This window comes from Crocodylus siamensis, chromosome 4 (assembly GCF_052110815.1).
Source record: "Crocodylus siamensis isolate JL-2025a chromosome 4, ASM5211081v1, whole genome shotgun sequence".
In the NCBI taxonomy this organism is placed as follows: Eukaryota; Metazoa; Chordata; order Crocodylia; family Crocodylidae; genus Crocodylus; species Crocodylus siamensis.
The window spans coordinates 153,644,066-153,672,010 of record NC_143398.1 but is presented as its reverse complement, the minus strand read 5'-3'; the positions used below and the strand labels follow the sequence as shown (position 1 = coordinate 153,672,010).

Sequence of the window (27,945 nt, the reverse complement as noted above, 5' to 3'; positions counted from 1 at the left end):
CAGAGAATCTCAAAGGCTTTTTATCTTATTGGGAGTGGGGTGGACAACTCACTGCACCATGTTTAATCGAGATTTTTAAAATGTGCCCAGGAGTACCTCTGAGCTTCGTTGGGGTTGCAGATCAGATCTCAGTAGCCCCCCGACATTCTTCTGTAGTTTGCTCTAATGACACTATTCCACTCTTAAGACGTTTCCTTCACCCCAGACCATGTTCTAATGTTATAAAAGCCTAAGTCTGTTTGTCTGTCTGTCCATAATGCTTTATTTGTGCTCAGATTGGCTGTCTCAGCAGCCTCCTTGGAGGCAGAGGAGAGCAACAGGGACTGGAGTGCTGCCATAACCGAGGGGATGAGGGGGTGAGGCCAGCCCCCCCAGGTCTGCTCCTTGGAGCCAACAGCCAGTGCCTTCCCCCCAACAACAGCTGGCCGGGAGGGGAGGTGGCAGGGAACAGGGGAGGGAGGGTTACGGCTCAAAGTGGCGGGGGGAGGCTGGGCCGGGTGCAGAGAAAGGGAGAATGGCCCCAGCCCCGGCCTGAGGTGGGGGTGGGGAGGGATGCAGGCCTCTGTCCTCACCTGCCTCCCCCTTCCCGCCCCCCCATCATTCTTGACAGGCAATTGGCTAGTATCCATATGAACTTCTCACCCCTTTGATATAAACAATCCCTTCCACATCACTGATCATTCTAGTTGCTCTTGTTCCTACTGAGAGATGGGGGCCCAGACTTGGTACATTTTTACAGGTCCTCATCATGACCTTGTCTGATCTTAGTAGAGTTTCCCCTTATCTTGTTTATTAGACTTGCAGGCTCAAATCTTACTGGATTTCTTTGTTGCACGCATCTCTGTCATAGCATTACTGCCATTAACATGATTCCCTCTGTCCCATGAGCTCTCAGGACCTTCTAGGGCTTTATCCAGCAATGCTGATGTCAGGCAGAGTAGATCCAAAATGCATTGCTTTGTTTGCTCTCGTGTTAAGTTCCCTCCCCGGTGGAATGGACACCTTTCTCTAGATGACCCTTTCTAAAGTATTAACAAGTAGATCCAATTTTGTGCCATCAGCAAATCTCTCTACTCTACTGGCACCACCTTCCTCCACATCATTTATAATCAATCAAACTGGAGCACTGGGACCCCAGCTCCAAACCCTGCAGGCAACCACTAGTATCTGCTAACATTAATGATGATCTGACACCCCTTTAAATACAAAGCTCTCTCCTTATTCCAGCAATGCATTTGTCCTTCATTCTGTTAAACACCCAACCCTTTTTTGCTTTTTATTTTGGAGCTTTCCAAAATAATTCAGTCTCCTGTGCACATCGACTGGAAAATTTCAGCCAAGAAAAAGTTCTAAGCTATTGAAAAAGAGTGCCCCAATAGGGAACATTTTGGAGAGAGAAAAGCAAATTTACTCCTACTAATAACATCTGGCTTAAAAAAAAATGAAAAAAGGCCAGAAGCTTAGATCCTGTTGTTTAAAATTAAGTGCCTAGTAAGTAGCCATATTTTCATAGGAGGAGCACCAGCTGTAGGTGATGTATGCTCAAGGTGTTTGAAGAGCAGGCTATTTTTTATTAAACATAGGTGTACTGAAATACTACTTTTCTGGGTAATCCCAGACCTACAGGGTGCCTGGAGAGAGACTGGATAAAGTAGTGTTATATGGGCAGGATGAGACCTCCCTGTTGGCTGGCAGGTGGGTGAAAGAGAATTCTCTGACTTGCTTCACGGCAGGGGACCACATCACACTTGTCTAAATGCATCTTTGTGTTTGTCTAGGGAGAAAGTGAAGTTATGAGGGTGGGAGCAGAGAAGCAGGGGATTTATGATATAATGTGACTCCTAAAGAAGATAACACCGTAGCCCAGTGGTACTCAACCTTTTGGCCCCACAGACTAAAAATGTGGTGTGGGGACTGTCTGAGGGCAAGATGTGGAGTTGGGACCTGGCACTGCTCCCTCCCTGCTGTGTGTGCAAGGATTGGACCCTGCAGGCCCAGCACTATACCCACTTGATCCTGTGCACTGGGATCAGGCACACAACACAGTGTTGCAGGCCAGATCTGGCTTATGGCTTGGAGGATGAGCACCCCTGCCCTAGGCATCTCTTATTTATTGGGGTTCTTTTCACCTGAGATGAGGAGAATTGTTTCTAGGAGACAATGCTTTTTTCACGCTGTTGTACACACACAGAAGAAAGAACAGTCAAATGTGGCCACCTACCCAAAACTGCATACTAGGGTGCTGTTTCCTTCTACCCAACAACCTGTGCATGTCTTCAACTGTCTTCTGCAGATGTGCAGGGCTGCAGGTTTGATACAAGTACCAAGTCCAAAAGGGAACATACAATCCTGTGCAGTTTTATTGTTAGTCTCTCTATTGCACACATCTGGGAGAAGCATAGAAAATTAGGGTTGGAAGGAACCTCAGGCGGTCATCTAGTCCAACCCCCTGCTCAAAGCAGGACCATCCCCAAATAGATCATCCCAGCAAAAGCTTTTGGTCTTAAAAACTTACAAAGATGGAGATTCCACCACCACTCTGGGTAACTTGTTCCAATGTTTCACTGCCCATCTAGTGAGAAATATTTTCCTAATATCTAACCTAAACTTCCCTTGCTGCAACTTGAGACTGTTGTTCCTTGTTCTGTCATCTGCCACCACTGAGAACAGTTTAGCTGCATCCTCTTGGAAACCAACCTTCAGGTAGCCAAAGGATGCTATTAAATCTCCTCTCAGTCTCCTCTTCTCTAAACTAAATCAGCCCAGTTCCCTCAGTTTTTTCTCATATGTCATGCAGTACAAAATAATGCAATAGATAACACAATATCATGCAGTCGATAATGTAGTATCAGAGCTGAAATGTACATAACAAATCCCTGGAAACTCACAATTCATTTTTCTACTGCAAATGAAAGAATAAGGAATTGCTTTTTAGCAGCTTCTGAAAGAACAAGTAAGCAAGGGAGAGATGGAAAGTATTTTTAGAATTTAAACACAATTGAGACAATAAATCTTTGGATCCATTTCTGCCTCTGCAAGCACAGCTGAAAGTATCCTGGCTTTGCCATGCCACCATAAGAAGTGGCACCCAAAACATCCTTTGAACAGAAATGTCCTATTTTAGTAATTGGTACTTCAAATTCTAGGATGGCCGTGTCACTCGGGTGCAGGGTGTGGCGGGAGGAGGGATTTTTTTTTCTTCTAACATAGTTGTATTGGTAGAAACCCCAGTATAAATGATGTTATATCTGTGTAAAACTATTTACATTGTTGGACTCTGGTTCTTTAATCAATGTAAGTTATACAAGTATAAACACAATTATTTCACTGTAACTATATTTTTTTAAATGAGATATTTTGCTCCTTTAATTTTATCAGCATAGTGAAGGCAGCAAAACTTTTCAATGTAGACACAGCTTAAGGCCATGGCCTTGTTTAAGCTGACATGGATTTGCCCTGTGGATTTGCTCTGGTAGAGCTCTGGTAGAGCAACCCACCCTAATGGTGATGCAACTTATACTAGGAGGAGATTTCTTTTCCAGCCTCACATAAACCAGTTCCCTGAAGGGAGCGACCTATATCAACAGAAGGACATTAGAGCTTCTTCCAGCATAGCTGTGCTGGTCACAGCTTGGGGGGGGAAACAATTATACCTCTTTCTGACATAAGTATACCAGCAAATCTTTCAAGGCCTTAATTTCAGGCCAGCTCTCCACTACAGAGCTTTGTCTAGATAGCTGTCAATTAGAAAAGTGAAAGAAAACCCCCTCCCTCCCTGCCATCAAAACTGTCCCACATAGGCACAACATCTACCGGCAAATGAGTCCCATAGCCAGCAGAGTTGTTGTTCAGGGAGGTTTAATTCTGTCAGCAAAGGACCTTCTCTTGCTGCCATACCAATGTAGTTAAACCAGCAAAGTCTGCGTAGTCCAGAGCTGCCATCAAGCACTGAGTGATTTTGTTGGAGGTAACTACAACAAAATGGGGATTAGGCATTTTTTAGCTAATGAGTGCAGAGAGAAAAATCCACCCAGGCTCAGTATTCCCCTGCCTTCTGTTCATGTGAGTCCAGGAAAGACGGAAACCAGGGTCCTCAGATCGCGGCAGGTGTAGCATGGGGCAGTGACCGTTCTGTAGACCAATTCCCTTCCCCCTGCCCCTCAGCATCCTATGACAGCCATTGGCTCCCAAATTCTCAGGTGCAGAGAGAGAAATGTGAAGCCGGGGAAATCTGAATGACTTTGCAAGACCAATGCAGCTGTTTCTTTGTCTACAGTACAGAGGAAGCAATTTCATTGACACTTGAGGTGAGAAACACCCATATCAGGCCAGATACTGTAGCCCCAGACAACAGCTCATGGCATAGAATATAAATGCCACACCAGTCCCTTCTTGCAGTGATGAGGAATTTGCAGTGAGTAAGGAATGTGGGATGTAGCCCTCTTATCCCCCCAAAACTGTCTGCTGAAAACCAAGATGTTTCTTACCTTGGTGTCTTCTGTGTCAGACTGGGTGCTCGTTTCGTCCTCGTAGAGGTCAGATTCCTCTGAGGCAATCGGCACTTGGACAGTCAGGTTGGGGTTATTAATGAAATTCATGTGATCCACCTTATCTACAGAGATATGCTCTTTCCCAGCTACTCCATCCATAAAATCTGACTTGGAATCCTGGCCAGAGTCCATATGGTTTAGGACATAGTTGTCTGTCTTACTCTCCTCTTGCTCCTCATCTGGGTCTTTCTTCTCCTTCCACTGCCTGTGAAGTAGCATTAGGATAGTTTTCTTTACAAAGTCAATCCCCCTGGTGATCCTGCCAATAGCAATCTGCAAATTGTTCATCTCTCCATCATCATCAGAAGCTGCAAGGCTATCAGCACTGAAGGAACTCAGCAGCAAAGCTAAGAACAGGTTCAGGACCTGGAGGGGACAAAAGCAAACACCAGCTATAATGTCAGACAGAAGCACAGTCAAAACTCAGGGTGGGAAGAGGAGAACTCAGTTATCTTCATGGACCTCCCTTCCCTTTGACTAAGAAGAGTGTCTCTCCTCTCCTTGGTTGCTGCACAAACCCAATTTCACCTCTCATTCCTAATCAGGGAATATCCCTTTGACCCTGACAGCCCTCAAATGTCACTTGGTGCAGGCTTGGTGAAAGAATTGGATATTATCTGCAAGTATCTTCAATGCAATACAGTACATTGTCCCTTCTTAACCATGTTAAAACTCCATTGTATCCTTGTGTTCTTCATTGTCATTTAATTTCTATCCTCTTTGCTCCCTTGAGCAAGCTTATTTCTGGATTGTTGCCATAGCAGGCTCACAAAGCTTAGTGCTCCTTTCCCCTGTCTGCCCTTGGGCACACTGACCATTTGCCTCATTCTCTTCTCCATTCCTGTTCCCCTCTTTCCCCTATCCTGTTGGGGGTGGGCACCAGCAACTCCAGTTCTAGAGGTGGCTCCCATTTATTCTCTTCTTATTTAGAAGTGGCCCCAAATTCATCAAATCATCAGAGAGTCCAGAGAAGAGCCACACACATGATCAGAGATCAGGAAAACAGACCTTACAACGACAGGCTGAGAGACATGGGACTCTTTAGCCTGGAAAATCACAGGTTCAGGATGATCTGATGGCCACCTATAAGTTTATCAGGGGTGACCACCAGTGTCTGGGGGAATGTTTGTTCACCAGAGCGCCCCAAGGGATGATGAAGTCAAACGGTCATAAACTCCTGCAAGACCGTTTCAGGCTGGACATAAGAAAGAATTTCTTTACTGTCCGAGCCCCCAAGGTCTGGAACAGCCTGCCATCAGAGGTGGTTCAAGCACCTACACTGAACACCTTCAAGAGCAAATTGGATGCTTATCTTGCTGGGATCCTATGACCCCAGCTGACTTCCTGCCCTTTGGGCAGGGGGCTGGACTCGATGATCTTCTGAGGTCCCTTCCAGCCCTAATGTCTATGAAATCTATGAAATCAGGATGGAAGGAACTCTGAGAGGTCATCCAGACCAAATGCTTGCTCAAGGCAGGGCCACCCCTGCCTAATTATTTCACAGATTCACAGAAGTTTAGGGCTGGATGAAGGATTTGGTTTTGGCTAGAAATAGATGTTGCCAAATGAAGTAGATCAGCATCTCACACAGATGCATCTCGAGCAGGTCCAAGGAGGTGATCCTCCCCCTCTGTGTGGCACTGGTCAGGCCGCAGCTGGAGTACTGCGTCCAGTTCTGGGCGCCACACTTCAAGAGGGATGTCGACAGCATGGAGAGGGTCCAGAGGAGGCCACTTGTATAATCAGGGGACAGCAGGGCAGGCCCTATGAGGACAGGCTGAGGGACCTGAACCTGTTCAGCCTCCAAAAGAGAAAGCTGAGGGGGGATCTTGTGGCCTGTTACAAACTAGTCAGGGGGGATCAGCAGGCATTGGGGAAGTCACTGTTTCCCTGAGCACCACCAGGAGTGACCAGGAATAACGGTCGCAAGCTGGCAGAGGGTAGGTTTAGGTTAGACATCAGGAGGCGCTACTTCACGGTCAGGACGGCTAGGGTCTGGAACCAGCTTCCAAGAGAAGTGGTGCAGGCTCCTAACCTGGGGGAGTTTAAGAGGAGGTTAGATGAACATCTTGCTGGGGTCGTTTGACCCCAGTATTCTTTCCTGCCATGGCGGGGGGTCGGACTAGATGATCTGCTCAGGTCCCTTCCGACCCTAGAAACTATGAAACTATGAAGCTGTGCCAGGATGTTTCCCAGCACAGCTAATTTGCTTCACTGAGTGAAGCGCATATCACCCGTTGTCCCACAAGATTAATGGGCAGGACAACAGGCAATGTGATCCGGGCTTCAAGAGATGTGCCCCCAGCAATTTCTGAGGCATGTCTCTGCAAGCAGGCAAAGTCAGGGTGTGTCTCTGGAAGAGGAAAAAGCCTTTCCCCACTTTCAGAAATGCACCCCAGAGATTGTCAAGCATATGATTCTGGAAGAAGGGAACTCGAACTTTCCCTGCTTCCAGACGCATGCCCCAGAGATGCCATGGGGAACAGGGGAAGCTGGAGAGGTGCTCTCGAGGCTTGAGGGGCCTAATCCTGTGCAGGAATTTGGAGGGCATGCAGGACCAAGCCCCTCAAGCCTCTAGAGTGCCTGCCAGGGGCAGTTGGAGAGTGCAGGCAGCTCTGGGCTATCCACATTCTCCTACTTTAAAGCAAATAGATGTCTGATACAATAAAGTGGCACAAATTATTAGTACCTTTTGTTGTGACCAATTTGTGTTACAGTGAGGGGTATGGATGTCTATTTGCTTTCACTCTGGGCCACTATAAAAATGTTTACGGTTGCACAAGGGTGGCAAAAGGCAACATCCATTCCTACCTTTAGAGGCATGTTGTGTAAGGCTGACCATCACCACACTATCTGAGCCTCTCTGATATTTAGAAGGCATCTGAAAATTAACTTGACTGCTGCTTAAGGCGGGGTCCAATAAATCATATCACCCTCAACTCCCTGTGATTCTACTTGTCTTTAGAATCCCTCCCTCCCTCTTCTTGCCAATGAAGAGACTAGCACCTGGAGAAATCTTTAGGGACCATAATACATGCAACTGCCAGGTTTTCCTCCAACCAGCGGCTCCCTGGACCACAGATTGGGAACTGCAAATTCCTTCTGTGACATCAGGAATAACATGGGCCTAGCAAGCATAAGTCGAACGTACATTATGCAAGCAGGTTGCTAGAATGAAATTCTCATGATCACAGGCATGGTGCAGAGTCTATTGACTCTGATCCTTCACCAGTCGGTGTCCCAGCCTCACCAGGGCCAGATTCAATGGGTGCGGGACAAGGTTTCTGGTGCTGAACGCTCACCCGCAGTACTGTGGAATGCATTTGCCGTGACAAACTGACCAACCCCCACAGCTGTTGATGTTTGTGCCTCCTGGTGCCAGGAGCACATTTGAGAAGGGAATTAGCTGCTATTCAAGGTCATTGCTGTTTTCACATGGCTCATGCCACATGACTTAAACAAAACCTTTAAATAAATCCCCAGTATCGCATCAGTTTAATGCTTAGGTTAAGTACCAATTACATCTAATAGTTTCTGTTGCTGTTGGCTCTGGATTTTTCAGCAGGAGTTGATTACCTTGTCACCCGAGTTACTTCCTCCTTTTTTCCCTTAATAACTCCAAAGGAAATGCCCAAAATATCATTAATAGCAAAGGATGACTGGCCCCAGCATTATCTCGGGGGGGGGGGAGGGGACATATATATATGTCCCACGGCAGCCAGGATGCCAAGGCAAGCACTTGGGTTATGCCATGGGAAAGCTGACCTAGTTGATCAGTATCTTCTGCAATAAGCTAAGAGATGACAAAAATTAGCTGGGCCCCAGCACAAGTCATGAAACTACATCCACAGCTGGGGCCCAGCTGGCAAAGCAATGGGATTTTCATTCTGGGCATCAAAACAGGTAGCACTGGTCCCTCCCTTGACATGAGATGATGAAGCTCTGTGTGTGTTGGAGCTCCATGGGCTGGACTGATGAAGGCCTTAGGGTTGGGGCAATCAAACTGTGCAGTTTGGGAGCCTCTGACACCCCATGAGAACTTGAGATGGTTGACAGTAGTGTTTCAGAGTGAAGCATCTGCAAGCATGAAGGAGGCAATCCCTGCCTCCTCCCATAGAAGGAAACTTAACTAACTCTGCAAGCTGAAATTCAGAACGTATCCTACCTCCTGTGTGTACAGGGAATTATAGCACATGATGCACTTGACCATTCCTAGGGGCCAGCTATGGAAAGTCCAGTGAGCCATAGGACTACGTTTGGGTGATGATCAGTGGCAGGAAAACACATTTCAAGAAGAATGGGCCCTATGGAAATGAGATGATCCACAAGCATGTGTTGTTGGAGGCCATATTATCAAAAGCAGCCCCCAAACTTGCTGTTTTTTTCTGCACAAACCCTGCAGCATTCATTATTTGTCATTGCTGGGGAAGCAGCACTTGTGCCCCTCAGCCAGAAGCCAAGGCACCTCGCTACCTACTTCAGCCCCTCCACTGGGAGACTTTTTCCTACAGAAGGTGGTCCTGAAAATGTCACTCTGAACTTGGAGTGATTCCCTTATCTGGGCAGCACACCTGGGGGGACCATCTAGAAAGGGCTGGGAACATTGGGGTTGGTGTCCGACCTTGTGAACTGACATCTTGCAAGAAAACATTTCCTAGAGATTCCCCTAGTGGGATCTGCCCTGTGTTTAATATCAGCATTAATGGAAACTGAGCCACGGGGATGCCACAGTACAAAAGTGCTGCCAACACTAACCATTGAGGGATTTAGGTGGGAGGACATGTTCATCTTCCAATCATGCAGGTGGGGATGGAGACAGACACATTTTTCTAAGATGCATTGCCCAGTACTCTGCCACTGCCCTGCTGCATTGACCTACAGATGGGCCTGATGCCTATAAACAGTGGTACTCAACCTTTTGGGCCCACAGACCAGGAGTGGGGCTGGTCTTCAGGTGGGGTTGGTCCATGGCCCAGATTCAGCGTGGAGTCAGTGTGTGGGGTTGGTTTGTCAGTATCAGCCAGTGCACTGGATCGGCCTGTGCACTGGATCCAGCCATGGAGAGACCCTGTGCATCAGCCTGGCCTCATGTGTCAGTACAATCCCACAGATAGGGCTGTGTCATCCAGCTTACAGGGCTCCCTACAGGTCTGGAAATTTGGTGGTGGGGGACCTGTGGTGGTATTAATTGACATAGCTTCCAGAACTTCTGCCGCCATTTCCCTGCCACTAAATTTCCAGCCCCATGGGCTGGAGGTTGAGCACTGCCTGCTATAGAACAAGAAGGCACTTATGTAGCTGAAGGAAGACACCGCTTCTAGAGATATGTCTGCGCACTGCTGTGGCCATCATACCTGAGCCATCAGCCATGGCAGTGAGGAGATCATTGTGTGCTAACTGCCTACATATTTATCCTGCTTCTCAGGTAGGGTTTGCACCTTAGGTTAGCTCTGTGATGCTGTAACTAGGTGGCTACCAGTACCTGAGCTACCTGTTTTACAGCTAATGTGGGTATGTCCACGTTACTTTGCAATCACTGGACTGCTCAGTCAGGCCAGCTCTGGGTAGGAGCCTGGGACAGAACTTGAACAATCACTTTCTGCCCCAGAGGTAAATGTGCTCTTCAATCAGGTGTATTGGCTCCATATTGAGCTATCAAGCCACACTTGCTCCTGCAGCCTTGAATGTTCTTACCCCAGGGCTGAATTTGGCTCCTGGAAAACAGTGCAAACCCTGGGATCACAGTAGCAGGGTTTAGCAAGGCTCATAGAAACATTGCAATGCTGAGGGAGCAGCATTCAATTCCCCCCAAGGCAGATGGTTTTCTCAGCAGATTCCAACAGGTTTACACAACTCTGACAAGTAATAGAAGCAACTAGACAAGCTGCTGCCATTCGTCTCCTGTTTTGTTCTTTCAGAGGAGAGGATGAGGCCTGTGCAGCTTGGAAAACAAGCTTCAAAGCCATTGGTGAGAGGGTTACCAAGTTTAGAAAGGATTTCACACGTCCGTGGAACTTAGGGGCTACGTCTGCAGTTCAGGCAGTGGTGACCGGGCAGCAAGCGGCTCAGGTTATCAAAGGAGATAAACAGAGGGGGCTGAGAAGATACAACTGCATGCCGCTAGGACCACTAAGGGAATGACGCAAAAAACTCATTCCTTCAGCCCTCTTCCCCTGGCCCAAGAAGCAACATAGCAAGTGAACTTAGAATCAGTCAATCAGACTCTATTTCTCATCATCCAGTGGCTTTAAGCTGTGGCTGGGGTGTAGAGAAAGAGACTGGCAGCAGAGGCCATCAATGAAGGCACTTGACTGAGATATGGCATCTTATTCCTGCAGCTTATTTCTGCTGCTTGCTGTGTGACCTCAGCTTGGTGGCTTTTGCTGTCTGTGCCTCAGTTTTCCCTCTTGCTCTTGGTCTGTTTTGAGGGCGAGCTCTTCAGGAAGGGAACTACTTCCTTCTCTGTATCTTTACAGCACCTAGCACAACAAAGCCCATGGCTCAGCTACTAGGTGTCACATGCTACAGGAGGAGGACACAGGACATGAATAAGGCCCCTTGTTTGGAGGAATTGGCAAGCTCCTACATGGGTGTAACAGGTCCCAGATGCTCTGAGGGCAGGTGCTGTGGGTGGAGCTGTCCCTAGGGGTGTGCAGGGCCTGGGGCATATCAGTCTGTGTGGTGCTAGGAGGTGGGAGTGGCGACCGCCCGCAGAAGCTGGTGGCAGCGTCAGTGGCAAGGAGTGAAGGTGGCGACTGCCTGCAGAAGCTAGCAGCAGCAGGGCCTGTATGACACTGTTCGTAGGGCCCCCCAAAGCACGGAGCCTGGGGCGATAGCCCCAATTCGCCCCTCCCTAGGGACAGCCCTGGCTGTGCGTGTATCTATACTAAGAATGAATAGGGAGCAGATGACTGTTGAGGAGATGAAAAAGAGCATTGTGTGTGGATTTCCTATAGGGATTTCTCTCTGCTCCCCTCCCCACCAGCCCCATTTTACCACACCACAAACAAGCAACTCACCACAAGGTTCCCAATGACCATCACCAACATGAAGACGATGAGGCACATGGCTTGGCCTGCCACCTCCATGCAGTCCCACATGGTCTCAATCCACTCTCCGCACAGGATGCGGAAGACAATGAGGAAGGCGTGGAAGAAGTCATGCATGTGCCAGCGGGGCAGTGTGCAGTCAGAGGAGATCTTGCACACACATTCCTTGTAGCTCTTCCCAAACAGCTGCATGCCCACAACAGCAAAGATGAAGACAATGATAGCCAGCACAAGGGTGAGGTTCCCGAGAGCGCCCACTGAGTTGCCTATGATCTTTATGAGCATGTTGAGGGTTGGCCAGGACTTGGCAAGCTTGAAAACTCTGAGCTGCAAAGAAGGGGGAAAGCAAACAGTGACCTGTGGATATCTTTGCCACAACATATCAAGAGCATAGCAGGGCTCAGAAAGAGACTGGGCATCTTTTACAATGATAAACTTTGAAAAGTTAGTTCCAAGCACTTGGGAAAGGGTAGGAACCCTCTGGCATGCAAGGTAGACCAACCTCTAACCACTGGAAGTTAAGAGGAGGCTGCTTTGGGGCCAGATATCTAAATTGCCTCCTGTAAGGCTTCCCACACCTTTCTCAGCAGCTTCTTGTACTGGTCACTTTTAGAAACAGGATAATAGATGGACCCAACCTGGATGTTTCTGTATTTTCTCAGAGGGAATGCAAGTATTCCTGTGAGTTTAGCAACTGCAAGACTAGGACAATCACTAATACCACTGCATCCCAAATTGACATTGGAGACATATACCATGTTGGCAATGGCTCCAATGGGGCTCACAATGTTTGCCCTGGGTGTGATGGTTCATTCTTTTCAACTAGTGCAATTCAGTGGATATTGCTTCATGGGAGTTGGAAATAATCCTTCTTTGATGTTGTCCTGGCCTTGAAACCTTCAACACAACACTTACCAGACGGAAAGATCGGAGCACAGAGAGCCCCTGCACATTTGCCAGGCCCAGCTCCACCAAGCTCAGGGTGACGATTATACTGTCAAATATGTTCCATCCTTGCTGGAAGTAGTCGTATGGGTCCAAAGCTATGAGCTTTAAAACCATCTCAGCAGTGAAGATCCCAGTAAAGACCTGTGGAAAAATGCTATTATCAGCTGCACAACCAGCCTGTTACAACCCCTCAGCAGAAGGACTGGCACAAAGATGGCAATAAGACCCCTGCAAACCCAATATAGGGGCAAAGTGGTGGCAGTGCCATAGAGATCTGGTCAGAGCCAGCAGGCAGGGTGCATCCCAAGCCACCCAAGTTTCACTGGAGCCAGCCCGTCCAGACAGACTAGACTTGGGAAGGGTGCAAAGGGGGTTTAAAGGGCAGCAGGTTTCAGGCTGTGCCCTGAGAAGGCAAAGCATAACATGTCACCCACCAGAACAATGATTACAGCAGCTCCATCAGGAAGTGCAGACAGGTAGTGCCCTGCATTGATTTCCCCAGGAGGTCTAAGAGATGCACTGCCTTCACAGACCCTGAGCACTTGTCTTTTCCAGCAAGAGCTACAGTGTACTGGATTTCTCTTGGAAGCTGAGAGAGAAACCCAGTGCAGCACAGATCACTGCTAGAAACCTTGGGTAAGTGAGTCTCCCCCAGTGGCATGACCAGAGTGGGCGACTAAGACAGCCAGCCCAGGAACTGACTTGGTTGGAGGAGAACGGAGGGAGATGAAAAAGCAGAGCAGCCGCTGCAGCTGCACAACTGCGCTGAAGGCAACCAGAAGTTGCTGCTGCACCCGTGTGGCAGCTGTCCCATGTTTGCAGCCACACTGTTAGGCCTCTGCTGTCTCCTGAGGTCATCCTTTTCCACAAGCTAGGCTGCACCGCTGCTATGTAGCACGTTTTAAAAGCTCCAGTGTTGTCTGGGAATTGAGGGAGACACTGGCCCTGTGTGTGAAATGACTGCCTCCTTGATCTCCCTCAGACACACTTGGTGTATGGTATGTTGTGATGAATGGAAGAAAAAAAATAAGTGGACAAAGTATCACCCTCAAATGACTTGCAACCAGAAGCCTCGGCTCCAGGAGTTGTCCAGTTAGCAGTTCCTCTATGAGCTCTGAGTGTGACCGCTCCCCTGAAGTCCTGCTGCCCTGTAAGCTGATCTGGCGTTTGCACATTGCTTTCTTGATTGGGACTATAATGATGTTCTGTATTATCACATTACCTCAGCGTGGTATTGGTTAGGTGACAATTAGCATCCTAGAAACATTCCTGTTATATGGCACCAGGCTTTGGGAGTGCAGAACTAGGCTGAGGAGATTTACCACACACAGTATATATTCCAAGGTGGTAGCCAGCAAACTGTACAGGCAGTCCTCGACTTACAATGTTTCAAGTTACATCTTGCACTTACAATGTTTATAAATTGACACCCTGTTTCCCTTTAGAATGCCAGTTTCAACTTAAAACGCTTGATCTGATGCAATGCCATGCCAGTGAACAAGTTTGGTACATTACTCGTCTCCCTGGAGAACATCTGTCCAAACTTCCTTGGACACTTTCTTTAAGAAAGCCAACAAGACTCCAGAACAACCTGTAGCCAGGACTCCCGAGAAGACTCCAGTCAAGAACCCTTCAAAAAGTCCAACAAAGAGACCTTCAAAAAGTCCAGCAGAGTCACCTCAAAGGAGTCCTTCCAAATCAATATGATTGCTACTTACAATATGAATATATTAATGTAGCTATATTACTCATCTATAATTGATCGAGTACAAAATTCTGGGGTATTTTTGGTGAAAATAGGGTATCGGGCTTTGGTTCAGGAACCCCATTTATAGTATTGTTTCTTATGAGAAAATTGGTTCCGAGTTACAATGTTTCGACTTAAGACCTGGTAGTTAGGAACCAATTGTGTCGTCAGTCTGAGGACTGCCTGTATTCTTCTGGTTTTATTTTCCACTGGTTTGTGGCTCCTCCTGATCTTTATCTTATCATCAATTCCTTGTAAATCAGAATCCAGGCTAATTATAATCATATCTTCTAGCTCAATCCCAAAATATACAGGAGGCCAGAATCAGATCAGAACAGTTGCTGCACAGGAGTAGATAGATCAAATCATATATGGGGTGTGCAAAGCGGGCCCTATTTGGATTTGGCCCAAATCAGAGCCAGTGATTCAATTCATTGGTTTGGATCACTGTCCCTGATTCAATTTGGCCGAATCTGAAACCGAAGATTTGATGCCAAATTCAGAGAATGGGCAATTCGGACATAGACACAGCTTTAAATGTTTTTTCTATATAACTCGAGGTACTAGCATGGCTTGTGAATGCTGTGATGTTGGGGTGCATGGAGCATCCCACAGGAGTGTGGGGAGGCCCCTCCACGTGCTTCTGGGTCCCCCAGGGAGCACGCAGGGGGACCCCCCCCATTCCCCCTGACTTGGCAATTGGCCATGGGGGGACCCCAGATTCCGCCCCAGACCCAGGAGGCACCAGTTGCCGAGCTCTAGGGGACCCTGGGAGCCTCCCAGACTTGCTGGGAAACCCAGCAGTGGACTGGAAATGTTTCTGGTTCACTTCCAGGTCTGCTGTTGAGCACACTGGGGAGCTCCCCATGCTCCTGTGGGACGCTCCATGCGCCCCAGCATTGCAGTGTTCATGAGTCGCCTGCTACCTAGAGGTATGTAGAAAAAACATTTAAAGCTGTGTCTATGTCCAAATTGCCAAATCTTCCCAAATCTCTCCGAATCGACTTGGAGGGTTCCAATTCAATCCAGAGAGATTCAAGGGGCCTCTGGTTCGATTCAGATTTGGAGATTTGGAAAACTGAATTGGGCCGAATCTCTACTGAATTGAATCAGGGACTGAAGCTTCATACAGCCCTAGAAATCAATCCTTCTGTTTGAACCTTGTTTTTCTTCCCTTCCCCACAGAGGTTTCTATGCAGTTACTTCAAACCATCTGTCCATGTACTAAGCAAATTTGCTAGGAAGGGGTGGTAGGAAACCCAGTCAGCTGGCTACTCAGCCTGAGACAAATGTGCTTTCTCATGCTCCCATGGAGTTTGGCACTCAGATGTCTCTAAACAGTACATTCACCATAAGACAGATTTTCAAAAGTGCAGACCCCAAGTGTCAAACATCAACACAGTATCTGAGGCACAGCATCTCAACAGGCCAAATTCTGGCTACTTCTTGTTGTGTCCATTTAGGAGCTGAGTTTCCCGTGTTTCTTGGTGCATGTGGCTAGACTGCAAGATGAAACATTTTGTGAGTCCAAAATGGCTGACCCATCTGTAAAGGGTATAATTTCTGCTTGTGCTCTGTACCTGTTTTTCAGCTAGTGCTGGGAAAGCTCCTCTGTCTTGTCCCAAGAGCTTAGGGAAGCATGTGAGATATTATTCTACGTCTTTGGCTCCAAATCCTGATGCCCAAGGTCCCATTTATACCCAGAGTCTAGACTCTCACTGTATGAACTCATGAACAACATATCAATCAAACCTGGAAGAAGCCAGGTGGGGCATGGAAAGCTGGCTCCATAACCTAATGCCTCCCTCTCCTCGCCCCTCCAGAGCCTCATGGCACATCCTGCATTCAAGCTTCATGAAATCTGAAGGGGGAAAAGAAGGGCCAAGAATGGAGAGGACAAAGTGGGGAACTGTTGGATCCCATGACAGGCTTTTCCTCTCACCCAGCTGGTATCAGAGCGGATTTCTCTAGGGCAGTGGTTCTCAACCTTTGCAGATGCAAGACACCCCTGGATAGACTCAAGGTAGCCCTTGAAAAATGCCAGCACTTAGTTTTCACTCCTTTTTGCCTACAGAAAAATAATAGAGCAGGTTTTCTATTGTAAAGAACTCAGAAAGATCCAAACTGTAGATTGCTATTTGAAATCTCTGGGTTTATCTTGTGCATCATGTTTGTAAACCTAACAGTGCTAACATTGGTTGGCACCCTATGGCACCCTTGAAAGGATCTCAAAGCAACCCGAGGTGCTGTGACACCCTAACTGACAATCACTGCTCTAGGGTTTAAGAATACCCATGGGCCTCCCCTCCACGAATCAGAGAAGGAAGTAAGAGCCATGCTGCTGTGGGGAAGGCACATGGCCTCTTTGGAATTATCAATGTAAGTGCAGATGCTATAAGACCTGCTCCTGCTAACTGCTTGGGGATAGTGTGCACCTACCCAAGGCTCAACAATGGAAGCATGAGTGAGACATACTGTATTCTGCACCTCCTTCATAAGGAAATCCATAGAAAACCATAAGAGAAAGCTTCCATGTGAAGCTGCCTTTTGGAGAACTCAGGGGCTGGACAAACAGGGGTATTTATTTATTGCCCAAAGGAATGGAGGGAAGGAGCAGCACCACCTTTTTATTCTGTGCTCTGTTCCAACCAGTGGTCCTGGCCGGTGGTGTAACTAGGAGGGAGTGATAGGGGTAAGCACCCTGGGTAATGACTTGGGGGAAAGGGGACAAAAACGAAAAAAAAAAAGAAAAAAGAAAAGCAATTGCTGCTGGCAGCCATGTATTTGCAACTGCGAACACAGTGTCAATGGATAATTGTCACTTCCACCTTGCCACATGCGCCCAGGTGAATCCCTATACTTCTGGCCCTGGCCAAAGCAGGGGAAGCATGAGGGGCAATCTGCAGTTCTATTGCATACCTGGCCATTCAGAGAGGACCTTGTGCTTCTCCAAAGAGCTACCCTGTTGCCTGCAGGCTTACCCCATCCTATACAAAGGCCTTAAAACCCTGTGTTCACACTGTGCACAAGGACCCTCCTCTGTGCCCCTTTCCACATCACATTCCATTGCAAAAGAGTGACCTGACCCCCCCAGTGTAGAGTGCTATTTTTTATGACTTTTAATATGCCAGGGCATCATAGTCAGTGTACATCACTGCTTTTCTTACAGCTGAGACTGAGGAGAAAAACCCTCCTCTCACCTGATACAGTAAAGAAAAATCCAGTGAACAAACCTCTCCTTCAAATGTCCTCTGAGCCGAGAGTAGCAGAGCTGAGGAGTACTTCCCCACAACAAGGGAAGTTGCAAGGTTCAGCAGAGGAAAAGCAGAGGGAAGTACAAGTGCAGACAGCTTGGCTATCCTGGCTTGCCTCTTTAGCCCACCATGCCTTGGATGGCTAGGGTTTTTTTGCCTATGTTTTTTCTTCTCCAGAATGCAGCTCTCTTCTCATTACTTGTGTGACAGTGGCACATGGAAGCCCCAACCATGAATAGGGCCTTTGCTATGCCAGGCCAGGCAATGAAGAAACCCACAACAAATCTTACCCAGAAGCTCTAATAAGGCCTGAAAACAGACATTTGTCCTCTTTGTACATCAAGAAGACTTGGGCAAGGAGGGACGAGGGTCAGATTTTCATAACAGCTGCTGAGCTCTTTGGAAATATGTCATCTTGTGACCTAAGGTTGCACACCAGAGCAGACAGCCAAACCCAGAGCAGCTGAACCCTAGATCAGCATTTCAACCTAAAGCCACTCCTCATCTCTGCTCCTGCCTGCATCATGGCCACAAGCTGCTCCACATTCAGGTCCCAGTTTGCCCCTTGGCTGGCTGTAATAATTTACAGCCTCCTCCTGTTGCCCATTCATTGCTACTCATCTCCCTACAGGGAGAAGATATACATCCTGCTCTGCCACAGCTGCTGCTGCTAGATGGTATACAGACATGCTGAGGCCTTATTTTTGGGAGAATTTTTCAAAACAGTTGGTTTGTACTGTACAGACGTCCACAAAGACATGCCCATAAGCCGGGAGAGGGTTTGTGAGCGGCAAGATGGTTGCTTATTGCATGGGGGAGCATGCCTGCTCTCCCAGAAAACCCCTTAGCTCCACACACCCAGCTGTCTCCCCCACATGCTAGATTTCTGGATATAAAAATCAGCTTGAAGATCCCAAGCTGACCAAAGGAAAAGTTAGAGCTGATTTTGCAGATCAACTGTGCTAAACATGATAGCCTATTAATCCTGTTGTATTTCCTGGATAAAATCAAATCCAAAGCAGGTATGTATGCAGTATCATTCTCCTGAACCCAAAAGGCTTTGGCCCCTAGTGTAGGTCACTTCAGTAACTATGCACAGAGATGCTAGAAAGGGCTGGATCCAGGCAAGTAACTGAGGGAAAGCAGGGGATGATGGATTCCACCTGTCATACAATGGGAATTTGAGGAAAGACACTCATCATGGAGTGAGAACCAGGGAGCAAGGGGACTTTGATGAGTACAGGAGGGGCTCTGTGGAGGCATGTGCAAGGTCTGAAAGTATACGGTGGAACAGAAAAGAGACAGCCCCAGCTCCCCTTCAGCTTCTCCCCAGACTCTTAGCAGTTCTGTTAAAGAGTCACAGGAGTGGTCCATAGTCATCTCAGCACCAAAGAACGCTTTACGCCACCTGCTCTTGCTACCAGCCATGGTCAGAGCAGCAGGGGAAGGGCAGCATCATACTCAGACTTCTGTGGACTGAGTCACACTTGCTGGCTTCTCTCATTCCTATTTTGGAAGAGGCTTCAGCTATCTTCTCTAAGCCAGGGGATGCTTCTTTTGGCAGAGGACCCTGGCAAGGCAACTCACATGAGCTTTACGTTTCCTCAGGCTCACGGCTGCCTCTTCCCTTCTTCAGTGAGGTCTGCCATCTTAGCTAGCACAGGTCAGCTCTGTATTTCTTTCTGCTGTACCCCCCTTCTCCTCCACCATGCCAGCCTCTTGCTGTCTCCTTCCACGCTATCCCCACTTCTGGTGCTCCCATTTCCTGTTGCTGCGACCTGGCAGGTCACAAGGGTAGGAGGGTCCTTGAAGTCACGTTTTGATGTTATCTTTGCCTCTTCCTCACTGGTCTGAAAGTTTCAATTTTGGATTGATTTCTTTCCTGAGGACTCTTTGATCTGGAAGCAGTGCTGCATGACTACTCGGAGATCTAGGAACTCAGCTTTGCAGCTGGGTAAAGTGTTCCTTGAGGCATCCAAGCCAAGTGCCTAGAATCTGAATTTCTGAAGACCTGAGCACCTGCAGAGATCAGGGTGTTCAGGTAGGGCTGAGATACTCAGCTACACTGATGATCCTGCCCATCAGGCCTCAGGTAGGCCACTGCTGAATGTGTGTTACATGTCCCCTTCTGTGTCTGATCTACAGAAAATAGGGGTCATTAGGATTCCTGGATTTTTATCTCTAGATATATTAGATCAGGTTTCTGGGCCCTATATCACAGGCTGATCTCCTCTGCAGGTAGGTTGCAGGACAGACTTGTTGCATGCACTCACCAGTAGGCTACAGAAAGGTAGCTACTTTGGAAATGACTTGCCTTCGTTGCTGAAGAAGTTGGTGAAATATTGGTGGATAGCACCAAGTCAGAAGCACAGGCTGGGGGGCAGAAGGGGGGGGAGACAGGGAAGGGGAGAGAATTTTGAAAGCACTCATGGGGAAATAAGCATCCAAATCCCATTGTATTTGATAGGGGTTGGGAAGCTGTGCTTCTGTAGGCCCAACTGAAACTCCAGGCCTGGGTGCTGATTGTATGTTATGTCTCAAAGGCTAAAGGAATGTTGAAATTGATTCCCCATCTCCCAACCCAGCAAAACTCAAAGGATACCTGGAGTCCCCTAGTGACACCAACCCTATCCTGGGTCTGGGCACAAGAGAAGCTTGGATGGCCCCACAGAGCTGAGAAGATGAAAAAAGACTCTTTGCAAAAAGCAAAATGAATGAGGTTGTCTTTCAGTATCATCAGGCCATGGTGGTACCTCTTTAGTATCGGACCACGAATGGTCCAGGTCAAGGCACTAGGCTTGCCAGGAAGGAGGTCAGAGCTGGGGAATAAGATATGACATTTTCTTAAGCTGAACTACCTGCCCACCTTTAAGTTCAGTTACCTTGTACTTGATCTGTCACCCAAATTTCCAACAACATATTGAGTGGGGACATGAGGTCTGATGTACATTGATTAACCAAGGCTAAAAGGAAGCTGGTAGGACCATTACTCAGGGCTGTGTCTTGATGGGAAAGCCCATTCCCATCAATTTTGTTTTTCCACTCAAGAGGGCCTATAATTTACAGTCTCTGACTAAACTCTCTGCAGATCCCTTCACTGGTGCTAAGAACCATTCTGGGGCTGTAACCTATGCAGCTGCTCTGAAAGGGCCTCCACGCCATCATACATTAGTAACAGCAAGGAATCGTAGGGCTTCTCCGGGGAAGCTCCATCAGGAGAAACCACTGGTTCCCTTGCTTACTTCTGCCTCTGCTGGTTGCTTTTCTTTATTTGATCAGTGCCTGTGGAGTATGTGCACTTTGCAGTTACACTGTGATCAGACCCAACACCTACTTCGCAGTACAGAAGAGAGGTTTCCAAGTGCCTGTGGTCACTGTTCATAAAAGCATTTCCTTGGACTTTGTAATAGAATTGCCTTCTGGAGCTGCCCTTTGCTATTATTGCTGTAAATGGGGGGAAAATATAAGAAGAAGCCATGACATTTCCTACCAGGTTCCCCACAGTCAGCACATTCTCAAACTCTTCAGTCATCGGATAGTGTTCCATGGCCATGAACAGTGTGTTGAGCACTATGCAGATGGTGATCCCCAGGTCGACAAAAGGGTCCAGCACTATCAGCTTAACAAACGCCTTCAGTTTCAGCCACGGAAGACAGCAGTCCCAGACAAGGAAAATTTTGGCAAATTTATACCACCAGGGTGGGCACTTCCTGTGAGCTTCCTCTAACTCTGCAAACAAGACACAAAGCCTCTGTGTCATTCCCAATGCCAACCACATGCAAACAGCAAAAGGGACTTGCAGAGAAGTCTTGTTCTACCCTAGCCCCAGCCCAAGCATAGTCCATGGTCCTACACCTTCAGACTGGCACTTTGTGTGGGCAGATGTGTTAGCTGTGGCTGCAAAAGGCAACAAGGTGAAAAGTGATTCATTAGCTTGTGCTTAGGACCATTTGCTAAATAAAAATGTGGTAGGCGTCATGGGAGGTTGATACAAGGCTAGCGGAGCATAGACATTTGCAAGACAGGTGCTGCCTTTATTTTTGAGAATGCACCCATTAGACTTAATCTTGAGCACTCCCTCCAGGCATTTCCCAACATTTTCTGCCTCTAAGAAAAGTGTGCAAAACTGGCTTGGCTAGGTGGAGGTTAAAAGTAAATCTTGCTGATTCTGACCGGGATTTTCAAATGAAACCTTGGGATTTAGATGCTCAAATCTCATTGAAATCAAGTGGGGTTTGAGTACCTAACAGGGGTTCTCAACCTTTTAGACTCAAGGTGTTTCATTAAGCTCAGGGCACTCCTTATTAGACTCAAGGCACCCATTGGAAAGTCCAGCTCTTAGCTTTCACTTGTTTTTGACCAAAGAAGAATAATAAAGCAATTTTTCTGTTGTAAAGAGCTCAGAAAGATCCAAAAGGCCAGAATGTTTTTAACACTGTAATATCTCTGGGTTTATCTTGGCAAGCATATGTAGCTGTTTGTACCCCAGGGTGCCCTTAAAAGGGTCTCATGGTGCCTTGGTTGAGAATCATTGGTGTAACACCTTTGGTTGCTTTGAATATCCCAGACCCAAGGACTATCGAATAATTGAGTCTTGAATGAAACAAAACCAAAGCTGAGTAAAGCTGACTCATGGTACCAAGTGGGAACCTTTAAAGGGCAATATGACTGACTGACTACCTCTGATCTACCAATGCTTTCCTTCTTTTTTGATCTCGGCTGTCTTGAAGGTGGACTCTCCTCTACCGTAGTTAAGATCAGCTGGGATGTCTGAGCTGATGGTTTCTGTGTTGGACCAGGTTGAAGCTTTTGTATGTACATCTAGAGATGGGACTGAATAAGTACCTAGAGCTGGGAATATGCAGTTCAGCTATAGGAATAAATCAGTGCATGAACATAGCAGGGCTTTGTTCAGGAGGTTCAGATTCAGAGAAATCACTCCTAGCACTGCATGCTGTGTAGGAAAGGAAATTCTCAGGCTGAAGCCACAGTATAAACTATTGCTGATTTAATGATACATTTTACCTGAGATAAGAAGAATGTCACATATGGGCCCAGGTGGCAAGGAATTATTTGGTGAATTTCATATTTTAAGGTATTACTGTAATTATCCAGCATGTCATTCTGCTCACTGCTATGCTGTCCTCATATACAAAGAAATACACTGCCTTTACCCCAAGGAATGTGGGACAAAAACACTGCTTGGGGCTTATCAACATAGTGTAAAGCCTCTGGGTTCAGTTCAAGAGCATGTGCTCATAATGTCTAAAGCTAACAAGGCAACTCCTCTAGCTTGCAGCTGCAGAAGACTCAAAGTTGCTGAGGTCCATACACTAAAGGCAGATACACCTCACACAGTGAACAGTGGGCTACATCCACACTCCAAGACAAACAACCTACCAAGGAAAGGGAAGAGAGATAAAACTTACTATAAATTGATTGCTAACACATAGACTATGGAGCTGGAGTTAGCCCTGAGTTGTATTCTTCATAGTTATTTCTCCTTGATCTGACTGGACTTAACCCTGCAGGTCTCTGCCATTCATGTTCCAATTAAGTGACATTTATTAGGGCTGTGCAAAGCTTCGGGTGGTGATACGATTCGTAGGAGATTTGGCCTGATTTGGTGGCCGAATCTCCAAATCTGAATTGAATCAGGGGACCAATTTAAAGGTCCGAATCCATTCAAAGCTCTCCGAATCCTCGGCAAAGATTCAGAGAGCTTTGATGAGTTGGGCAGTCTCTAGTGGCTCCAGCAGGGATCTGCAGCCACTCCGAGCTAGTAAGTACTAGGGGTGGGGGACGGGACCATGGGGGGACCCCTGCCAGTCCCTGACCCCCACCCACTCCCCCAGCCCCCCATGGCTGCCCCTCCTGCCCCAGCTCCCCGTACTTTAAAAAAGAGCCCCAGTGCTCACCAGGTGCTGCCAGGCAGAGGGCGATTCCTGCTGTCCCCCACTGCATGGGGGGCTGTGCCACAAGCCCCCCTGACACCCCCCTGCCCTTCCTGCCATGGCTCTGGCCTTTTAAGGAAAAAAAAAAGGGAGAGAAAAGCCCTGGGACTCACCACTCCTGGTGAAGCCTCAGGGCTTCAGGGGCTCCTGCAGAGCCCCCATGTGGTGCAGGGCAATGGAGGGCAGCAGGGATTGCCCCCCCCCCCCCCCCCCCCGGGCAGGAGCAGTGAGTCCAGGGGATTCTTCAGGTTTTTTTTCCTTAAAGGGCCAAAGCTGGGGCAGGCGGGGTACCCATGGTGGGGGCTGGGGGAGTGAGAGAGGTACTGGGGGCTCATGGCAGGGCCCCCATGCAGCTTGGGGCAGCGGGGGTCACTCCCCGCTTGGCAGCACCTGCTGAACCGGGGCTTTTTTTCCACTCAAGTGCAGGGAGCTGGGGTGGGCAGGACATCCACTGCCAGGCTGGGGGGGGATGGGCCTGGCTGATTCGGAGAGTCAGCTGAATCAAATCAGGACAGTGATTTGAATCACCAGATTGAATCACTGTCCCCTGAATTGACTGAATCTGAACCCAAAACAAATGCTAGTCGCTTCGCAGAGGCCTAATGTTTATCCTGATAATCCATATTTTGTAGCTTTGATGCTCACTGCCAGCACTGAGGTCAGTCTATAAATACAATATAGGAAAGTGCTCTTTGCTGCACTTGAGAACATCATATGCTGTGCAGTCTTCCGCTGAATAGCAAGCAGTGCCACCTTTGTGCTGGGGGGGAGGAGGTCAAAAATCATGTTGTACCTTCCATGGTGCTAGAGATAATACTGGCAACACTCTCTGCTTTCTTCTGAAGGCTGGGCCCATCTTGTGGGCCCACTGTCAGGTGGTTATAATCCATTTTATCTTGGTCATCGGTGGGCTACAAAAAGGAGTATAGGTCATGTGGTAAGAACATGTTTTACAGGAATCCATTCAGTACATTCAAGGTAGGACAGCATAACAACAACAGTTGTATGGCCCATGGACACAGTCCAGTCCAGTGCCTGTCAGAATGAAGAATGACACCCAGAAGCTTAGGGTCTATTACCGGTGAATAAAATCAATCAATCAGTCAATCAAACCCTCATTCAATGCCTGCATTAAAGAGAGGATTCTTGTGTCCTAGCTGCCAGCAGTATATCAGGGAAACGACTGAAGCCATAGGCTGGGAACATGGAGACTCATGAGCTCATAAATGGGAACTGTATTTCTAGGAAGTTCCTGGTACCACAGGAGGATACAGGACTGTAAGGGTGTCTATGCTAATGTAACTCAGACATTAATAGGACTCAGGAGAAACAACAGCTGGCAAAGCAAAGGTAAGAGAAGCAGGAGTTAGAGCAGCTGGGGTTCCTGGCTCCTTGGCAAGTCAGGGACCTTGGGGAAACTTACAGGCCAGAGAGTACAGGAGTCAAGTTTAATCTGCTCTACCCCAACATCTGAAAGCAGCCCTTCCTCTCTCATTAACCCGTGTGCTCTCCTTTACCTTTAGGGACCTGTAGAGACACATGTGCCTGAAATGGGCACAACTGGAGCCGTGTGCACATACATGGGGTCAGGCTCCAGCCCTCAGGTACAGGAATTTCTTGGGACATATGCACACATGCATAGCAACCACCCAAATTCTACTTGGTGCAAATGGGCTACAACATGGATGAAAGTCTCTTCCTCTACCCAAAGATGCTCCCTGGCATAAGGGACCTTCTTAGAAGATACAGAGCTTGCAAAAGAACGCAACACAAGTCATATAATTTAGGGACTGGAGCCAGGACTGGCTTGACTAGAGCATTCCTATACTCCACCATTTCTGCTCTGGACCCTATAGAAGACATTGCAGTAAGCAAAACCAGTTGGATCTCAGGTCTCCTCTAGCCTACTGGGTACCAGCCACCCCTGCTTGGCCACCCCTGCTTGGCTCTTTTCTGGGGATGAACCTCACCCACCACACAAAGACGTGCAACACTGAGAAGAAACAGGTCTGACACATACTTCCCTTACTGTAGCAGATCGCTCCAGCACAACCTTGGGGACAACTCTGCCATTGCAGTCTTTCAATTTGTCTTGGTCGCTGTCTGCATCTTGGTCCGAGTCGCCCTTCTTTTTCTGAGTCGCAGAGCAAGCACTTAACTTACGGTCTTTTAACTGAAAAGAAACCAGACCTGAGTGATGAGAGTTTCAAGGGGACCATGCGCATAGTGGGGGCTGGGGGTGGATTCATGCTGATCAAAGAGGAGTATTTTAGAAGCAGTAATTGCTGATTCTCTTTCCTTAAAACTCAGCCTTCCCCCAGTCTGTTACATACACAAACTGATCAGGATGTGTATTTGTAGAAGGAAAGGTTCTGATTTTAAATTTTTTAATTTTAAGAAGTCCTTCTGAAATTATTGTTTTATATAGAAAAAATATTAGAGTTTTAAAAGTCCAAAATACACCTTCCATGTTTTTCAGTTGTATTCAAAATGAATGGGGTTTTTTTAGAATTATTTTGGTGAGAAGTTCAGGAACATTTTGTTTTCATTCTGCAACACTAAAACATTTTAAATTACATTTTCCCTGAAATAGAAAACAGCAGTTTCTACCTATCTCCAGGAAGCTTGATTACCCCAACTTTACTAATGAGGCAATTGAGACTCATTATTTGTCAAGCTCACATGACTGTTGACAAAAGGAATACTGCATCCTAGCCCCTAGGCATCCTGTCATTTTTTTTGTGCTAACAGGCACAAAATGCGCTAATAAGTAGATATGTCTGCTGAAATTATAGTTGATTTAAGCAATTTAGTGAACATCTGCTTCTTTCCCAGACAGGTAAAGTAAATATTGGAGAGATGCCCTTCTCTATAGACACATTATCAAGTCTTTCTTGAACAGCTCCTTATTTACACAGGTCAGGGATATGTACTTGAATTCTTCTTGTATCTACTAAACAGTGTCAAGGTTTCAAGTAGATTTAACTGGCAAAAAATGTTCTTTTCCTTTATTTTCCAAGGCTGCACTCTACTAAAAAAGACCTTATAATATATAAAATCAGCCCAGTAAAATTAATAGGTTTTCATCTGTTTTCCTTAGCTTCTCTCACAATAACTGCTAGTGATCAGGGTTTAGACAATGACTGAATCAGGCCATATTAAACCTTTCTAGGACAACACTTTGTGACTCTAAACAGCCTTGTAGCTTTGCTGCAGGATCCAGGCAAAGAGAAGCTGTTATGCAAATCCAGATATTTCAGTAATGAGGAAGGGGAACACACGGAGACAGTGGCCCAAAAATAAATAAATAAATAAAAGTGCCTTGATTTTTACAAGTTTTATTCCTTTACTTCCACTCCCACACAGAGGTGAAAAACTCTATTTATAAAATTGGTGATTTTAGCTTCCAGTGGCTCTCTTGACAGTCTTCTTAAGAGGTGTTCCAGGTTGAGCAGAAACTTCCCAGCTTGATGTCCCTAGTAGGGCTGGGTGAACAGCTTGTAATAGTTAAAATATAACAAAACTCAGAATTTCTGGTTTGTGGGAAACTGAAATTTGTTTTCATGCTGAACCACAACAAAACCAAATATTAAAAAAAAAAATTATAAAATAGTATTTCTAAAAAAAAAGTTGGTTTCAGAAAAAAGATTGTGTAAGGATTTTGAAATGTCATGACAGCATTTTGAAAAGTTTCAAATTATGTTTTTTCACTTTTATATTCATTTTACATTCTAATGACATGTCAGTAGTAGTAGTGCATAATATAAACTGCCAACAGTGGGCACATCTACACATACACTGAACTGTACAGTTGTTACTCAGCAGTCATTTAGTACTTGCTTAAGCACACTACTGCGCAGTAGGGTTGGCATCACAGGACCAAAACTACAATGTGTAGCAATGAGCTACAATTACGGTACCTCATTGCTACGGCGGCATAGCAGCTCACGTAGACATGCCCATTGACTCATAATATGGCATCATAAAAAAAGAAAAGAAAATATTCCGTTCTATTAAAGACAGCTGCTATTGAGAATTAACTGAAGCATCTTACCTGCCTTGCAAGATAAAAGTCTCTCCTAGTTTTCTAATGACATACTTTCACAAATTCATATCAGTTTCACAGAACTGTTTGTCCAAAACCCCCCAAAATCCCCAAAAGTCAAAATGTTATGTTTGGAAAGCTTTTGATTTTCTTTATCTGAAATTTCCCTGAATTTTCCCTGAAAAAATTGAATATAACTGAAATCAGAAAGAAACATTTCATTTTGGGTTGAAAGAAACATTTTGTTTGACACAAAGTGCTTTCCCCAACTTTTTCGATCCAAAAAAAGTGTGTTAATGTTGAACAAACACAATGGTTTTTGATTTTGAACAAGCACCTGCAAATCAAAAAACATAGATTTCATAGATTTTAGATTTCATAGACATTAGGGCTGGAAG

At 46.7% G+C, this 27,945-nt stretch overlaps 1 protein-coding gene across 7 annotated transcripts in view; it reads right to left on the bottom strand.

Moving 5' to 3' along the window:
- Window positions 1-27,945, bottom strand: part of SCN4A (sodium voltage-gated channel alpha subunit 4) — a 168,533-nt gene that overhangs the window by 55,347 nt on the left and 85,241 nt on the right. For all 7 annotated transcript variants that reach the window (XM_090044268.1, XM_090044267.1, XM_090044271.1 and 4 more), the window contains 6 exons: window positions 25,523-25,675; window positions 24,296-24,413; window positions 21,039-21,277; window positions 12,515-12,688; window positions 11,570-11,926; window positions 4,488-4,916 (listed from right to left, as the gene is read on the bottom strand). In XM_090044268.1, the coding sequence (XP_089900394.1) occupies window positions 4,488-4,916; window positions 11,570-11,926; window positions 12,515-12,688; window positions 21,039-21,277; window positions 24,296-24,413; window positions 25,523-25,675 (1,470 nt within the window). The remainder of the gene's footprint in view (window positions 1-4,487; window positions 4,917-11,569; window positions 11,927-12,514; window positions 12,689-21,038; window positions 21,278-24,295; window positions 24,414-25,522; window positions 25,676-27,945) is intronic.